Source organism: Saccostrea cucullata, unplaced genomic scaffold (genome assembly GCF_032062105.1).
Source record: "Saccostrea cucullata isolate Sc308-1 unplaced genomic scaffold, CSIRO_AGI_Scuc_v1 ctg121, whole genome shotgun sequence".
Taxonomy (NCBI): domain Eukaryota; kingdom Metazoa; phylum Mollusca; class Bivalvia; order Ostreida; family Ostreidae; genus Saccostrea; species Saccostrea cuccullata.
Window position 1 is genome coordinate 25,943 of NW_026928084.1, and position 18,078 is coordinate 44,020.

The 18,078-nt window shown below is 34.8% G+C and overlaps 2 protein-coding genes across 2 annotated transcripts; one reads left to right on the plus strand and one right to left on the minus strand.

Annotated features, from left to right (window-relative positions):
• Positions 1 to 1,204: 1,204 nt before the first annotated feature.
• LOC134276355 (pyridine nucleotide-disulfide oxidoreductase domain-containing protein 2-like) lies at positions 1,205 to 15,154 on the minus strand. The gene is made up of 16 exons (XM_062758615.1): positions 14,944 to 15,154; positions 13,523 to 13,542; positions 13,245 to 13,338; positions 13,063 to 13,136; positions 12,577 to 12,723; positions 12,055 to 12,208; positions 11,862 to 11,923; positions 11,112 to 11,209; positions 10,110 to 10,251; positions 9,902 to 10,033; positions 9,706 to 9,778; positions 7,661 to 7,817; positions 7,175 to 7,326; positions 2,780 to 2,886; positions 2,451 to 2,571; positions 1,205 to 2,038 (listed from the first exon to the last, which is right to left on the minus strand). Exons 1-16 carry the CDS (start codon positions 15,086 to 15,088, stop codon positions 1,968 to 1,970), a joined length of 1,749 nt encoding a protein of 582 aa, XP_062614599.1. The 5' UTR covers positions 15,089 to 15,154; the 3' UTR covers positions 1,205 to 1,967.
• Positions 15,155 to 15,350: 196 nt separating this feature from the next.
• On the plus strand, positions 15,351 to 17,827 carry LOC134276347 (V-type proton ATPase subunit e 2-like). The gene is made up of 4 exons (XM_062758607.1): positions 15,351 to 15,508; positions 16,210 to 16,257; positions 16,598 to 16,709; positions 17,268 to 17,827. The coding sequence occupies exons 1-4, from the start codon at positions 15,396 to 15,398 to the stop codon at positions 17,268 to 17,270; spliced, it is 276 nt and encodes a 91-aa protein (XP_062614591.1). The 5' UTR covers positions 15,351 to 15,395; the 3' UTR covers positions 17,271 to 17,827.
• The last annotated feature ends 251 nt before the right edge of the window (positions 17,828 to 18,078 follow it).

Genomic DNA, 18,078 nt, shown 5'->3' on the forward strand with positions numbered 1-18,078 from the left:
CTTCTCCCGACTTGGATTGGATTATAGTAGGTCGAAAAAAAAAAAACATTACCAGAAAATTTCAACATATTTGTTGACGTAATAAGAGGATTAAAAAAAAAAAAATATGGTGTCCTGGTATGTAAAAAAAAAGTTTTGAGTCGGGCCATCTTTAAACAGTCGATTGGGAGTGGACAACCATTTTTTTAAAAGATGGTCTTAGCTATTTCATTATTAACTCAAAACACATTTTTTTAATCGAGTTCTGGTTTCTTTTCAGGGTTTGGCAGTCTCAAAGTTTAACACTTCTCCCGAACGCCATGTAATATTTAAGTGACATCTCCGATACCAATTCTCTATTATACACTTAATAGAAAACAAAAGCTCATTAAAAGTTTAACCCTTAAAAGCTTTACCAGTGTCTACTCAACTGATTTCAGAATACAAAGCCTGGGATTTTGAGGAATAAGGTTCAAAAGCAGAAATAAAGATCAGCGTATTAGAAGATGAGAAATTTTACTCAGGATTGACCAGTTAGTTTACTGACCAATGATCTTATTGACGCCCGCAAACATTTATCCGGTCACAATTTCCCATCCGGCCTGTTAACCCCTTGAAAAAGTATATGTAATGATACCAAGCTTTGTTTTGAATATTACTTTTCTGTTTCTTTGTTATCATAATTATTTTGTTGGTCTTTAAAAACATTTATTGTTAAAAAAAACATTTGTAGTCAACCTTTATGAAATCAATTGGATATACATAAACACAATGTCATTCGCTGTGCAACATGTACGGATACAATAACTTTATAATTTAATAAATATGCTTCATGATATATTTATTAAAGAATGTGTTAGGAAAAAATAATTTATATCAAAAAAAAAATTAGGTTATTCTATTTTATCATCAAATTAATCTTAGATTTTGTTTCAAAAACGTCATTTCTTTTTACAAAGGTAACGTTATTGAAAGTCTTCGTTTCTAAGACGTCATAAAAGATAACGTTATTGAATAACGTCATTGACGTTATTATTTAATTGCAACATGTTGTGTTCAAACACGTATAACTTTAAATCTAAAGCAAATTTAAGGCTCAAATTTTGACTGTGTGTCCCAAATTTGTTGTAGATTTGAAATATTTGAAAAAGTAAATTTCGAAAATTTTGTCATTAAGACCCCTTTTCCCAGAGAGTGGTCCATATAGTAATCGGTATGTCGATCTGTCCATCCGTCTGTACATCTGTCCATCTGTTACGCTTTGGGGTACCCATCTCTTATCCACAACTCCTCTCATACCACTGAAGGAAATTTAATGAAACTTTCACAGAATCTTTATTAATATTGCCATTGTGCACCTCCTATTTTACTTTTTGATCTGACATATATTTTGCATTTTCCAGAGCAAAAACATGGACATGCACTGCCATTATATTCATGTGGGAGGCGGAGGGTTTCATTTATTTAAATTGATTGTCAGCTAGATTACAGGTGAGTACTGTCAGCTATACTTCTACACTGAATAGTATCTGTTACTACATGTATAAGTACCAACAGTTTTTTTTTTTTCGAAGTTGGATAACAAGATCTGGGTTACTAGCAATATACAGTTGTCCTGACTCAATAAAGTTTTGAGGTTATGTAGTTTTTTGAAGTCCGATAACAGAATCTGAGCTGTAACTGGTCCTGACACTGTGAATTGTTGAGGATTATAGTTTTTTGAAGTCAGCTAACAGAGTCTGAGCTGTTACTGGTCCTGAAACTGTGAATTGTTGAGGGTTATAGTTTTTTGAAGTCCGCTAACAGAGTCTGAGCTGTTACTAGTCCTGACACTGTGAATTGTTGAGGGTTATAGTTTTTTGAAGTCCGCTAACAGAGTCTGAGCTGTTACTAGTCCTGACACTGTGAATTGTTGAGGTTATAGTTTTTTGAAGTCCGCTAACAGAGTCTGAGCTGCTACTGGTCCTGACATTGTGAATTGTTGAGAGTTATAGTTTTTTGAAGTCCGCTAACAGAGTCTGGGCTGCTAATCTTCCTGGAGATCCCATCACACCACCACCTGTAAAAGGATTAACAATTTAATTATTTTTAATTACAAAGTATTAATTTAAGCACTAGTAAACACCTTCAATGCACATGCAAGCATTGGTTTTGGAAATAATTTTTTTAACCCATACTATAATAATAACATGTCAAACAAATTTCTGTAACAAGTGCTTAGCTGTGCTTCATTGCTATGAACAGATGAAACTACACATTTAGATTTATAATTTTTATAGAAAACAAAATATAATTTAAATTGGGAAATCATTTCTAAATTTAAATTAATAACTACAAGTGTCTATCAAAAGCAATCACCTTACTGCAGATATACATATACTAAAAAAATGAGAATAATAGAGAGAATGCCAGAAAGAGAGAATGCCAGAGAGAGAGAGAGAGAGGTCAAAATTAACATCTTATTTTGTCACCTGGATGAGCCCCACTCCCTCCAAGATACAGCCCTTTTAAGGGGGTCCTATAATTACTCAGCTGACTCGTGGGGCGGGTCATAAACAGCTGGTCAAGGGACATGGAACCGTGGAAAATGTTCTAAAAATAAAAGATCAGAAATAATATTTTAGAACAGCTGGCACTTATAGTGCCAAAAAAAAAAGATTTAATATTAGATAAAAAAAATAGTTTTAAAAAAAAAATTACATGGCATTGTTTATTCTCCATCTGAAAGCAATGGGTTCAATGAGTCTTAAAATATTTGAAAATCTATCATCTTTAGAAACACAAGAATCATTGTACATACCCCACCTGTCAATCCAAACACCCTCTCCAGATCTGGTGGGGTCAGGATGTCTCTTCCCACAACACTCTCCTTAAAACCAGGGGCATACTGCTCCACAGTGTCAAAAACTATTAAAACAAAATGAATACAAGATTGCACTGCATAATGTCCAGTGTTCTGTATGTAAAACTACATGTTTACATTGGGTTTTAATTTTATCTTGTTATTTTTCCCCATCTAACCAGCAAATGAAATCACCCTGTTATAAAATCACCCAGGCACAACTGCATTGAAAGAGAAATCACTGCATGTCATTGTTGAATTTTCCACGTTTTGAATTCACTAAAAGATGTGAGTGATAAAAGGGTAAAAACGAAACAAAGGCCAAAAGCAATAAAAACACCTTTCTTACCAATGATAAACAAGAGGCCCAGGGGCCACAGCGCTCACCTGAGCACATCGGGCTTGAATTTACTCCCCCCCCCCCCCCACCAGGCATTCATCATTTGAACAAACTAGAATCTACACTACCTGAGGATGATTCCATTTAAATATCACTAATCATAGCTTTGAAGTAGTTGAAAAGAAGATTTTAAAAGGTTTCCCTATATATCCCTATGTAAAACTTGGGTCAGCCATTTTGGCCCCACCCTTGCCCCGGGGGTCATGATTTGAACAAACTTGAATCTACACTACCTGAGCATGATTCCACATGAGTTTCATCTTTCCTGGCCCAGTGGTTCTGGAGAAGAAGATTTTTCCTATGTATTCCTATGTAAAACTAGGGTCTGCCATTTTGGCTCCACCCTTGCCCCGGGGGTCATGATTTGAACAAACTTGAATATACACTACCTGAGGATGATTCCACATGAGTTTCATCTTTCCTGGCCCAATGGTTCTTGAGGAGAAGATTTTTCCTATATATTCCTATGTAAAACTAGGGTCGGCCATTTTGGCTCCACCCTTGCCCCGGGGGTCATGATTTGAACAAACTTGAATCTACACTACCTGAGGATGATTCCACATGAGTTTCATCTTTCCTGGCCCAGTGGTTCTGGAGAAGAAGATTTTTAAAGATATTTCCTATATATTCCTATGTAAAACTTTGGTCGGCCATTTTGGCTCCACCCTTGCCCTGGGGGTCATGATTTGAACAAACTTGAATCTACACTACCTGAGGATGATTCCACATAAGTTTCATCTTTCCTGGACCAGTGGTTCTGGAGAAGAAGATTTTTAAAGATTTTTCCTATATATTCCTATGTAAAACTAGGGTCGGCCATTTTGGCTCCACCCTAGCCTCGGGGGTCATGATTTGAACAAACTTGAATCTACACTACCTGAGGATGATTCCACATGAGTTTCATCTTTCCTGGCCCAGTGGTTCTGGAGAAGAAGATTTTTAAAGATATTTCCTATATATATTCCTATGTAAAACTTTGGTCGGCCATTTTGGCTCCACCCTTGCCCCGGGGGTCATGATTTGAACAAACTTGAATCTACACTACCTGAGGATGATTCCACATAAGTTTCATCTTTCCTGGACCAGTGGTTCTGGAGAAGAAGATTTTTAAAGATTTTTCCTATATATTCCTATGTAAAAGTAGGGTCGGCCATTTTGGCTCCATCCTTGCCTTGGGGGTCATGATTTGAACAAACTTGAATCTACACTACCTGAGGATGATTCCACATGAGTTTCATCTTTCCTGGCCCAGTGGTTCTGGAGAAGAAGATTTTTAAAGATTTTTCCTATAATTCCTATGTAAAACTTGGGTCAGCCATTTTGGCCTCACCTTTGCCCCGGGGGTCATGATTTGAACAAATTTGAATCTACACTACCTGAGAATGAATCCACATGAGTTTCATCTTTCCTGGCCCAGTGGTTCTGGAGAAGAAGATTTTTAAAGATTTTTCCTATATATTCCTATGTAAAACTTGGGTCAGCCATTTTGGCCCCACCCTTGCCCCGGGGGTCATGATTTGAACAAAATTGAATCTACACTACCTGAGCATGATTCCACATGAGTTTCATCTTTCCTGGCCCAGTGGTTCTGGAGAAGAAGATTTTTCCTATGTATTCCTATGTAAAACTAGGGTCTGCCATTTTGGCTCCACCCTTGCCCCGGGGGTCATGATTTGAACAAACTTGAATCTACACTACCTGAGGATGATTCCACATGAGTTTCATCTTTCCTGGCCCAGTGGTTCTTGAGGAGAAGATTTTTTCTATATATTCCTATGTAAAACTAGGGTCGGCCATTTTGGCTCCACCCTTGCCCCGGGGGTCATGATTTGAACAAACTTGAATCTACACTACCTGAGGATGATTCCACATGAGTTTCATCTTTCCTGGCCCAGTGGTTCTGGAGAAGAAGATTTTTAAAGATATTTCCTATATATTCCTATGTAAAACTTTGGTCGGCCATTTTGGCTCCACCCTTGCCCCGGGGGTCATGATTTGAACAAACTTGAATCTACACTACCTGAGGATGATTCCACATAAGTTTCATCTTTCCTGGACCAGTGGTTCTGGAGAAGAAGATTTTTAAAGATTTTTCCTATATATTCCTATGTAAAACTAGGGTCGGCCATTTTGGCTCCACCCTAGCCTCGGGGGTCATGATTTGAACAAACTTGAATCTACACTACCTGAGGATGATTCCACATGAGTTTCATCTTTCCTGGCCCAGTGGTTCTGGAGAAGAAGATTTTTAAAGATATTTCCAATATATTTTCCTATGTAAAACTTTGGTCGGCCATTTTGGCTCCACCCTTGCCCCGGGGGTCATGATTTGAACAAACTTGAATCTACACTACCTGAGGATGATTCCACATAAGTTTCATCTTTCCTGGACCAGTGGTTCTGGAGAAGAAGATTTTTAAAGATTTTTCCTATATATTCCTATGTAAAACTAGGGTCGGCCATTTTGGCTCCATCCTTGCCTTGGGGGTCATGATTTGAACAAACTTGAATCTACACTACCTGAGGATGATTCCACATGAGTTTCATCTTTCCTGGCCCAGTGGTTCTGGAGAAGAAGATTTTTAAAGATTTTTCCTATAATTCCTATGTAAAACTTGGGTCAGCCATTTTGGCCTCACCTTTGCCCCGGGGGTCATGATTTGAACAAATTTGAATCTGCACTACCTGAGAATGATTCCACATGAGTTTCATCTTTCCTGGCCCAGTGGTTCTGGAGAAGAAGATTTTTAAAGATTTTTCCTATATATTCCTATGTAAAACTTGGGTCAGCCATTTTGGCCTCACCTTTGCCCCGGGGGTCATGATTTGGACAAATTTAAATCTGCTCTACCTGAGGATGATTCCACATGAGTTTCATCCTTCCTGGCCCAGTGGTTCTGGAGAGAAGATTTTTAAAGATTTTTCCTATATATTCCTATGTAAAACTTGGGTCGGCCATGTTGGCCCCACCCTAGCCCCGGGAGTCATGATTTGAACAAACTTGAATCTACACTACCTGAGGATGATTCCACATGAGTTTCATCTTTCCTGGCCCAGTGGTTCTGCAGAAGAAGATTTTTAAAATTTTTCCTATATATTCCTATGTAAAACTTGGGTCAGCCATTTTCGCCCCACCTTTGCCCCGGGGGTCATGATTTGAACAAATTTGAATCTACACTACCTGAGGATGATTCCACATGAGTTTCATCCTTCCTGGCCCAGTGGTTCTGGAGAAGAAGATTTTTAAAGATTTTTCCTATATATTCCTATGTAAAACTTGGGTCGGCCATTTTGGCCCCACCCTAGCCCCGGGGGTCATGATTTGAACAAACTTGAATCTACACTACCTGAGGATGATTCCACATGAGTTTCATCTTTCCTGGCCCAGTGGTTCTGGAGAAGAAGATTTTTAAAGATTTTTGCATATATATTCCTATGTAAAACTTGGGTCGGCCATTTTGGCCCCACCCTAGTCCCGGGGGTCATGATTTGAACAAACTTGAATCTACACTACCTGAGGATGATTCCACATGAGTTTCATCTTTCCTGGCCCAGCGGTTCTGGAGAAGAAGATTTTTTAAAAATGCCATTAATTTTTAACAAATTCATGATTATCTCCCCTTGGAAAAGGGCGTGGCCCTTCATTTGAACAAACTTAAATCCCCTTCACCCAAGGAAACTTTGTACCAAGTTTGGTTGAAATTGGCCCAGTGGTTCTTGAGAAGAAGATGAAAATGTGAAAAGTTTACGACGACAACAACGACAACAACGACAACGACAACGACAGACAACGGACAAATTTTGATCAGAAAAGCTCACTTGAGCCTTCGGCTCAGGTGAGCTAAAAATTAAACTAAACTGGTGAATTTTTTTCAATACTGTACTACTCTGACACAGACTGAAGATACTATCAATATCAGAGTGAAATCTAAATTACCCGCTATTACACTTACCATTATCAGCATAAGAATTTTTATCCTGTTCTGTCCATTCCTTCCCATTAAGGTGGTATGGGGTATACTGTGTGAACATGAGACAAACATGAGCACCAGGGGGCGCTAGGGTAGGGTCTTTGCTGGATGGAATCACCATTTCAATCATTGGCCTGAAACCATGTTTTAATAATTTTAATATTTTTAAATGGAATGTTGCAAGATATTTTTACTCTAGCAATTTTAAACAGAATGATTAATTGTGCAAAATTTTACAATCAACTGAAGTTTTTGGTCTTAGTCGTAATTTCTTTTGTAAAATGGGCCCCTGGAATACTTGTATGTTGAAATTGATTGATGATCCAAACCTTAGAATACAAGTTTCAACATCAATATCTCAAACTCTTGGACATCTCTCAGATTTCTGACAGACCTGCTACATGTACATTTGAGAGGTTGGACTGTAATTTTTTTTGAGACCTACATTAATAAACAGCTTAAGCTTACTTTTTGGAGTACATTCCTAGCTGGGCATCCAGGTAGGCATCATGGATTAGCTGGGTGTCTTCACAGTTAAGGTGGATAGTACACTGATGGTGTGGCATTGGTTCATTCTTCTGTACATTAGGATCTGCTGTAAAATCTGGTAGTCTGCTCAGGGCAACTGTGTATAAATAGAACAGATCAAGTCAAATAAAAAAATTTATGCTGTGTATTTTGCTTATACATACAAAATGTACAGGTGCTAGCTATATCATATAATATCTTTTAAAGGTCTTAAATTCTGGCAAAAATTTCATAAAACCAACACTCAAAACCAAAAAGAACCAGAAGTCTCTGTCGAGACTGTAGCTCTACTGGTTTGTAATTATCATAATTCGATGCACTATTATATGTAAGTGTAGTCTACTTGTCTTATGTGCCAAGTAATATTGAAATCAGACTAAAACTAAAGAAGGAGTAGCATTTTAAAGGTATTTCTTAGAAAATTCTATTTTTAGTGACCATGGCAACACCGTTCATTGAAATAAAAAACCGATATACTGTTTTATGTATCTAAGTGTGGTCTACTTGTGTGCCAAGTAATGTTGAAATCAGACTAAAACTGTAGAAGGAGTAGCATTTTAAAGTTATTTCTCAGAAAATTCTACTTTTAGTCACCATGGCAACACCGTTCATTGAAATCAAAAACCGATGCACAATTTTATGTATCTTAGTGTAGTCTACATGTGTACCAAGTAATATTGAAATCAGATCTAAAACTGTAGAAGGAGTAGCATTTTAGAGGAATTTCACAGAAAATTCTATTTTTAGTAACCATGGCAACACCGTTCATCGAAATCAAAAACCGATGCATTATTTTATGTAACTTAGTGTAGTCTACTTCTGTGTCAAGTAATATTGAAATCAGACTAAAACTGTAGAAGGAGTAGCGTTTTAAAGTAATTTCTCAGAAAATTCTATTTTTAGTAATCATGGCAACACCGTTCATCGAAATCAAAAACCAATGCACTATTTTATGTATCTTAGTGTAGTCTACTTGTGTGCAAAGTAATATTGAAATCAGATCAAAATTGTAGAAGGAGTAGCATTTTAAAGGAATTTCACATTTTTAGTAACCATGGCAACACCGATCATTGAAATCAAAAACCAATGCACTATTTTATGTATCTTAGTGTAGTCTACTTGTGTGCAAAGTAATATTGAAATCAGATCAAAATTGTAGAAGGAGTAGCATTTTAAAGGAATTTCACAGAAAATTCTATTTTTAGTAACCATGGCAACACCGTTTATCCAAATCAAAAACCGATGCACTATTTTATGTATCTAAGTGTGGTCTACTTGTGTGCCAAGTAATATTGAAATCAGACTAAAACTGTAGAAGGAGTAGCATTTTAAAGGAATTTCACAGAAAATTCTATTTTTAGTAACCATGGCAACACCGTTTATCCAAATCAAAAACCGATGCACTATTTTATGTAAGTTAGTGTAGTCTACTTCTGTGCCAAGTAATACTGAAATCAGACTAAAACTGTTGAAGGAGTAGCGTTTTAAAATAATTTCTCAAAAAATTCTATTTTTAGTAACCATGGCAACACTGTTCATCGAAATCAAAAACCGATGCACTATTTTATGTATCTTAGTGTAGTCTACTTTTGTGCCAAGTAATGTTGAAATCAGACTAAAACTGTAGAAGGAGTAGCATTTTAAAGTAATTTCTACTTTTAGTCACCATGGCAACACCGTTCATTGAAATCAAAAACCGATGCACAATTTTATGTAACTTAGAGTAGTCTACTTGTGTGCCAAGTTATATTGAAATCAGACTAAAATTGCAGGAGGAGTAGCATTTTGAAAAATTGTTTACAGACAGACGGACAGCTAGACGGACAGATAGACAGCTAGACAGACAGACGGACGGACGCCGGACGCATTACTATCACATAAGCTCTTCTGGTCTCTGACCAGTAGAGCTAAACATTACCCAAAAGTTTCACCTGAAATCAAAAAAGAGGATAATGGAGGAAAAATGAAATAGAGATGTCACTTACCATTGATCTTAGTTACAGGGGAGGTAAAATCAAAAGCTTTCACATTGTCCACTAGATCTCTGGGAAGTTTGTTCTAAAATATACATGTACACATGTATATCATTATGTGTCTGAATAATTACAACTTACTTTAGAGATTGGTTTAAGGGATTTCTCTTATGATGATCGATCTGTTGTGCTACAGATAAAAACTTACCTCTTGGATGAGATCAAGAAATGTGATCTTTGGACTAGCATTAGATATCACAGCCTTGGAGTGAAGTTCTTTGCCATCAGCTAATACGACTCCTTGGACTGCATCATTCTTTGTAAGAATTTTTTTCACTGGCTGGAAAATTAATCATATATTACATTTTATGACACTCATTGTCTTGTACATTCTATTGCAGAGTTTTTTCCCTTACCATACTTGTGAAGATATCAGCTCCATGGTCCATTGCACAGTTACAGATGGCCTGCGACACTGCCCCCATACCCCCCTCAACATAACCCCATGCTCCCTTCTTTCCCTCCAAACTGCCCATTACATGATGAAGAAGGACATATCTTCAATATCAAAAAATAACATTTAAAGCAGATACAAAAAATTAAAGGGAACACATGACCCCGTCTACACTGTAAACTCTCTGACAAAGTGAGAAAATGTGTGATTCAATGGTCAATCGACTAGTTTAATCTGAAATTTCTTAATGGTTAAATCAATATTTTTTTGTGATTGTCTCACACCAATGTTGGTGGAATTAGAAAGAATGAAATTACAAAAAATTATAAAACATTTCTATCTGTTAAAACACAAAAACTGCTCCAACTGACATGCATACCAAGCATTTCATATATATATATTATATTTTGTACACAAAATACAACAAGTTAATGTTGAGAATTTGCTCCTTTCTTAATTAAGTTAGAATTTAACTCATCACCTAAAATAAAGTTTCAATGCAAAACCTAAAAAGATAATTCAAGTTAGTTGTATGATCTAGAAACCATTTTAAGCTGAATATATGATATAATTATTATATTTATGACCTTCGCCTTTAGACTTTTGACCTCAAAATCAATTGGGGTTTTCTCATACTTTTAGCAGAATAAGGGAATAAAATAATAAAACAAACATGCAACCACTTTGACAAATCCAGCTGTAAATACAATAACATGCATATTTGTACCAGCTAGTATAAAAGCTTCCTTGGGGGGAAAATATTGCATAACACCAAAGAACAACATAATTTAATACTTTTGACATTGTTAAAATTACCTTTAAAAACTTTAAAGGGACACATCTTTTGTTATCTATTGCTAAAAGTAATAATAAAACCCTGCTTTTAAAGATCGTATGCACATATTTCTAAAATAATTATGACATTTCAGATGGACAAACATATCTACAAATAACAAGTCCATACCCACTGCCCTGTGACTCTGGGGACATCATGGCTCCTATCACAGAATCTGTGGCCAGTGTGGCTTTAAGAGGCTCTGACTCAAACCATTTATTCAAAATCTGAAATGTTACAATTTGTTCTGTTTTAATAACTACCGGTATAGCATCAGATAATTAGCAAATTTAACTATTTTTGCTGTAGAGCAACTACATGTATTTATAAAAGGATAAAATATATTTATTAAGGAAGCTATCAGCAATACCATGCATTTTCTTTGCATGGAGCACCTATCATAGATATGATGCCAGTATATTGTACAGCCACAGTACTTACACGGTACCTACTGTACATGGACAGGTCAGAGTACCTGTCATAGACCCTTGGGTCCAACATCATGTACATATACATATTCCTGTATGTACATTACTGTAAACCAATTAACCCTCTTATGAGAAAAATATTTGCGAGTTCCACGACTGACTTTAACTCACAAATATTAATTGCTGTGAACCAGTAATTTTGCTTAGCATTTGTAGAGAATGTTTCCTCAGGCTTGAAAATTAATCGTCGCATAATGGTTTCAAATGGACAAATCATGAATAAAAGATGATGTGGATAATAGTTGGTTTACAAATGAGTATATAATTTTTGACAAGTTGATTTGGAGACACCCACAAATTGAACAGCACTCATTTTCTTAAAAGATATCCGTAATATAACCAAATGCCTTCATTTTTCTTTATACAGCAATGTACCAAAGCAGTACTGTACCTTTGTTGTGGGGGCAGTCATTAATTCATAGAAAGCGTCACCATCTGATCCTAACGTCTTCACTGCAACAAAAAAAAAAAACAGACCTTACAATTCTAAAACTCTGATCTGTTGATGAAAATTTACTCTGACTTAACTAATGCATTAAAAATATTGAAATTATTTTCTGCTTCATATAAAAGAATTCACTTACAGGATTTTAGCAGAGTTTTGATAGCTGGTAATGTTTTCAGTGTTTCTCTTAGTTTTCCACTGGTCAAACTTGGAAGATACGGGGGTGGAGAATCCAACAGCGGGTCAATGGCTGTTACAATGTCATCCAGCTGTTTCTCATACTCAACAAAATTCTGTAATAAAATAGGCAGAAAATTTACTTTAATTATAATATTATTCATTTGTTATTATGACATCTTTACTGTATATTTGTTATTTAGTAGATAAATGTAAAGTAAAGTCATTATGTACATGATTTTTAAAAAAGGAAAAAAATACAGAGATCTGCAAAGGATTAAATTCCTGAAATCTGCACTTTACAAAAACTAAACAATCAGGTATATATCAACTCAAGCAGCAACTCAGGCAGCAACATTTCCTTAATTCACATCCCTTCTCTGCCCATCTAATAGAATGATTTCAACCCACATTTAGTTACATGGATGTTCCCATGTTTGAGACTATCATCAAATTGAACTTAAGATATCCATCAATAACTTACTCTTGCATCTTTTTCAGAGAATTGTGCAATTTGTCGGTAAGTCTCAGCGTGATCTGGTCCAAGAGTTAGGGAGGAACCTGGACCTGTTTTCCCCAACAATGGTGTATAAGAACTAGGATTCCGAAGGTAAACTTTCAGTCCATATTTCTAAAATTAGAAAATAGCACAATACGAAAATGTATATTTTTTATTGCTGTTTATAATATATGTTTTATAATTCCCACACTGTGATTCCAAATGTTAAAAAATATATACACTGTATAGGTATTCACAAGGTGACATTTTCCTTGGGATAAATTTCATTAATCTATGAAATAAACTGATTTCATAGTGTCTTAATTTCATTTTGAAGATGTCTAAATAAAAATCTATACTTAAATTATATTTTTAAATATATCAAAAGTTTTATTAAATTTATTTTGTTGATAGATAATATCAACAATGAAAACTAAATTTAAAGCTGACCAGTATATTTATTTCATTTACCTTTAATTCCAGATCCTCTACAATCTTTGGTCTCAGTAAACTTAAAACATAAGAAGCCCTGGAAAATTTAAAACCTGTAACATAAGAAATTAATACATGTACTGTGTTAAAAAGCTGTGCAAAATTTGAAAAAGCATATCAAATAAATTTAAGGTTTCATAAAATAAAAAAACTTTGAAAACCTGGCACAATTTCTTCGGTGACAGCAGCACCCCCTATGACATGACGTCTCTCCAGCACACAGACACGCAAACCACTTTTAGCCAAGTACGCTGCCTACAAATATTATCACATACAGGTATATATCTTTCATTTTAATACTTATCAACGCAAACAAATTCAACAGATTTCCTAGCAGAAAATTAACTTTGTTTTATCTGTAAAATTCATTTAAAATATACCTTTAATCATTGAAAAAAATTCAAAAATTTTAAATTGATTTTTTTGCAGCAATACTTACAGACACCAGTCCATTGTGACCTAAAATGATTTAACTAATGAATTATTTCTATTTATTAAATGATTAATGAGAAAATTGTAACCCTAGAATATCACTATTTTTTATAGTAGAAGACTAAATACTATCTTTCAGCTTAAATTTTGCAGTTCATCTCCCCTTGTTTTGTGTACATCAGTTTAATGGCCCTTTCATAATTGGTGCATGAGAAGAAGCATGAGAAGAAGAGACAAAATGATTGTGCAACCAAAAAATTTTGATTTTGATTGCACCAGTAAACTGTCACTGAAATGCTTTGTTCCTCTCTCCATCATATGGGATAAAGAATAATCAGCTGTGGGTTTCTTATCAGTGATGATGAAAATTTATATGATCTAAAGCAACCAATGGGTGATGCACATGAATGAAATCGAGTGATATATCTTGCGTCTATAATGTGACTGTTGTGCATTGAAAGAGAGTGTACACGTTGTTAGATAATGTGATAGGATTGCGCCAGTGAATCAGCACCCTGAATGCCATTGGAGTGCGGCACTCATGCCATCATGCGAGTCGGTGTATGATTATACCGCCCTTTTCTGACACCCTTTGGTTGACATATCGTTATAGTTGAAATGCAAAAAATTTTAAAGATGCTGCTCAAGAATTTAAGGTGGTCTGAAACAGATACTTTAAGTATACAGGGTATATAAACTAGCTGCTATTGGTACAGCATAGGAAATTGATTACCTTATTATTTGTGCAATGATAGTACAGATTACATGACATGTTGAGCAACAGTCTTGTGGTTGGAAAACACATGCTTAGACAGCCGCGATTTATCTTACTTATACCTTTTTCATGTTTTGAGCACATTAGGCCTGCGATTCATCTTACAACCTTTCAATATGTATCACTCTTGCCAGTTCACAAAATGTTGTAAGATATTTGTACCATTGTTAATTCGCATTTTTGCGACGATGCATCAAGAGATAGATAATTTGGATTGTATTCAGTGGCTGTCGTATCTGAATTGTGTGCATGCATGTCCACTATTTTTAATTTAGGAGACTTGATGCAACCACTTAAATACATGCAACAAATCTGAGAGCTTGTTGGAGCTATAATTTTCCAATCGCAAAGTGTTGTAAAGCGTTCATGTTTCAACTGGCCAAATATGAAAGGACCTTTATATTTATAATCACACTGAATGTCACATGCGGTTTGATGAGACCAATCTAAATAAACACTGAATAAGTATCTGCGCTCGCCCTAACAGCCGCACCGTCAACATATTATTCCTATCGCAAAAGTGTAATTAAACTCTTTTTTTCAAAAACCATTGAAATTATGTTAATTCTTAGTTATGATTTTTTATGACTCTTCGTTATCTTATAATTTCTACATTCATGTCAAATAAAATTATTTTTCTAGTTAACTCATACCTGCACCAACAACGATTACATCATAGTTTGAAGACTCTTTTGAACTAAATCTTGTTGAAGCAGTGGAAAAGTGTCGAAAGAAATGGCTGCATTTAAAATTTCTTTGCTGTTTTAATGCATAACCAAGACAATGTTTAAAATGCATTGTTTGATGATTTGTTGCTGTTGATCCTTAGGAGGCTGCCATTTCTAAGTCATGTGACTTTTATTTATTTCTAGTGGATCTCTGTAAAAGTAGAGAAAGAACGTAATGTGATGTCAACAATATTTTTGTATTATCATAAAACAATAAAATCTACTTAGTAAAATACATAATTTTTAATAGAGTTACGAGAAATGTGCCAAGATAATGACAAACCTATTTTTGTATTTTAAAATTTGATTGCTACCTCATTTTACCCACTTCTTTAAATCATGTGATCGATCCCTGTCAACATTCTCAAATCGTCAAGATGGTGGATCGAAAGGCTTTGCCGCTTGTAATCATGACAGGTTTCTGGGGAGTAGTGGGCATTATTCTACCGATAATTGTACATTTCTTAATGCGAGGATCGCCCAACAAAGGGTAAAACAAAATTATATTGCCTCTTAAATTAGTAATACATAAATCAGAATGTCTTCCTACTTTTCTTTGGATCACATGATAAGGAATTCCTGGCTGTGAGTTCAAGATAAAATATGCAAAGTTTGACTTGGTATCTTTATTACCACAGTATACAAATAATCATTAAATTGGAGATTAGGGGCGTGGGTTTTTTAATCATAACAAATGAAAATCCGAAATTCCTCTGGAAAACAATCTGTACATCAGTACATGTGGAAAATAATGCCAGGGGAATTTCTTTTCCAATCAGATCTGATTTTACCTTCCAAGGCACAGCTTTATGCTACATTCTAAATTCAAAAATCCAAGCCCCCCTTTTCCATCTTTACTACATTCCTTCCATGTTTACTTCCCTGTGGTTGCCCACGATTTTTTTATACTCGAAATGTTAATGCTAAGGCTGTTCTGGCAGCCAGTAACAATTTAGTCTTTCTAGAAAGTTGGGTCCTTTACCATGTCTTTGGAGAGTCCCTTGACTCTCTTGCAAGACCCAGTTTTCATACTCTTAATCTACCATGTTGAGGGATGAGAATACATCCTATTTCCACTATGGAAGAGTTGTACTTCTTAGTGCACTCTTTTGTAAAAAAAAGTTGCAAAATGTACAAATCTCGCAGGATTTCTGAGGCAGTTGTAATTCACAAACATTTTAAATTTTTCAGGATTGTGCAGTTGATGCTAATGATGACAGCTGCTTGTTGCTATCTATTGTAAGTAGATGTAGAGATACCTTTTTCTTGTCAGTGATAATAAACCATATAATTGATTAAAAATATTAAACCAATTGAAAAGGAAAGATATATTGAACATATTTATATTGTGTAAAAATTAATACCAATCTCACTAAAATCAGATCCTTTGATCCGCTCTCATAGATTGCTACACAAGGATGTAGCAATTTTTGTGAGCAGATCAAAGGATATGATTTTAATTAGATTGAATTTAATACATTCATATAGCATGAACTTCAATAAATTCATATGCCTAATATTCAATATATTCATATTACATAAAATACAAAATATTGAGCGATTTAAACATTTTCTGCAGCTGGTTATGTGCATTCCTTTTCCAACTGAATCCATTGATTGGGCCACAGCTGGATTCTGGATTGATAGCGTTTATCCAGGCAGAGTGGGAAAATAATCCAGTAAATCCAAATGTAAGTATCCACAAATCACAAAATGCTGACATTTTATGTTGTAATGGCCTGTCTTCATTAAAATATAGATCGCAGAAATCAAGTACTAGTATATCAGTATGTTTTTAGTGCAGTAAGTTAGGCTATATGTTATAATACAATAAACCGTATTTATAATGAAGTGCTTTGCTTTGTTATAAATGTTAATGTTTATAACATCTGCTAAGTTCACAATACCGTATAAGCAGAATTTTCAGCAAGGATTTAATTTTGGCATTATTAGCGAGGGTTCTGAGATTGCTAAAATTAAATATCGCTAAAAAATAAACTGTGTTTAATTTGTAATAGCTTCATTAGTGAGCATTTTAAAATCGCTAAAATTGTGTCTCGCTAAAAATAAAATACCATATTTTATGGACAAATGGCTAAATTTGCGTCTCTCCAAAATTTCCACTTATACAGTATATTTTAAAGCCTCAAGGAATGTAAAAAGCTGTGCTATAGGTATAGATTCTTTTAAAAAATGTTCACTCTTTTGTTGAACTAATGTTAAAATACTTTTTTATTTTTCTTTTTCAGTGATTTTTGAGTAACGAAAGCATTAGTTTAGAGATGATACCCCAGACTGTTGTACATAGACTGTACAGTCCTCTGATACATCTAGTCACATTCCAGTGGACCTTACAGATCTTAGTGTGTTAATTGGGTCTTCTCATTGTACATTTATTTTGTTACCAGGATATTAAAAGTAAAGATTTTTATTAATACTATTAAATTTGAGATCCTCTAATATAATAAATACATTTGTTCTATTTCTTGTAAAATTACTGTTGGGTAAAGAAAACAATGAATGATGATTTATGTACAGGCAAAATTCAGTTAAACTGTGAATTTGAAATGTCATTCTTTCAGAATGAATCATAACTTGTAATAGTGTACTTTCCTTTTGACATGTGTGATTATGTTTCATCTTTTCATTCAAATCATCATGTGACATTGATTAAGTGCTTTGTATTAAATTTTGAGTTGTAAATAGGTACTGATTTTGATAACATGTAGTACATGTATTTATACAAATGCATAAACAGAATAATTGTTTTATATACATGGGTAATATATGAAATTTTGTTGAATTATGAGGATTATCTTTTTTTGTTATTTGTTACATGGTTATGACAAGATAACCAGATTTACATTCACTGTCTACTACTTTACTTATTAATGTAGTAGTATTCTACTACCACCTGCATATGGTGATTATGTCTCCCTTCCTTATCTGGAACTCAAGAGCACACTCCAAGTATGATCAGTTATTGAACTTACACAGGCTATTGACAAATGAGTTGATGTTACAAGGATTGCATCAATCTTTTTAAAGTCAGCATTTTGC

What these genes read in the sequence shown, in the direction of transcription:
- LOC134276347 (XM_062758607.1), top strand. Translation starts at nt 15,396, where the DNA reads ATGGTGGATCGAAAGGCTTTGCCGCTTGTAATCATGACAGGTTTCTGG. An exon ending in CGAGGATCGCCCAACAAAGG is followed by an intron (nt 15,509 to 16,209) that starts GTAAAACAAAAT and finishes TAAATTTTTCAG; the next exon opens with GATTGTGCAGTTGATGCTAA. An exon ending in GCTGCTTGTTGCTATCTATT is followed by an intron (nt 16,258 to 16,597) that starts GTAAGTAGATGT and finishes CATTTTCTGCAG; the next exon opens with CTGGTTATGTGCATTCCTTT.
- LOC134276355 (XM_062758615.1), bottom strand. Translation starts at nt 15,088, where the DNA reads ATGCATTTTAAACATTGTCTTGGTTATGCATTAAAACAGCAAAGAAAT. An exon ending in CAAAACTCTGCTAAAATCCT is followed by an intron (nt 11,924 to 12,054) that starts GTAAGTGAATTC and finishes TTTTTGTTGCAG; the next exon opens with TGAAGACGTTAGGATCAGAT. An exon ending in CTAGGAATGTACTCCAAAAA is followed by an intron (nt 7,327 to 7,660) that starts GTAAGCTTAAGC and finishes ACATGGTTTCAG; the next exon opens with GCCAATGATTGAAATGGTGA.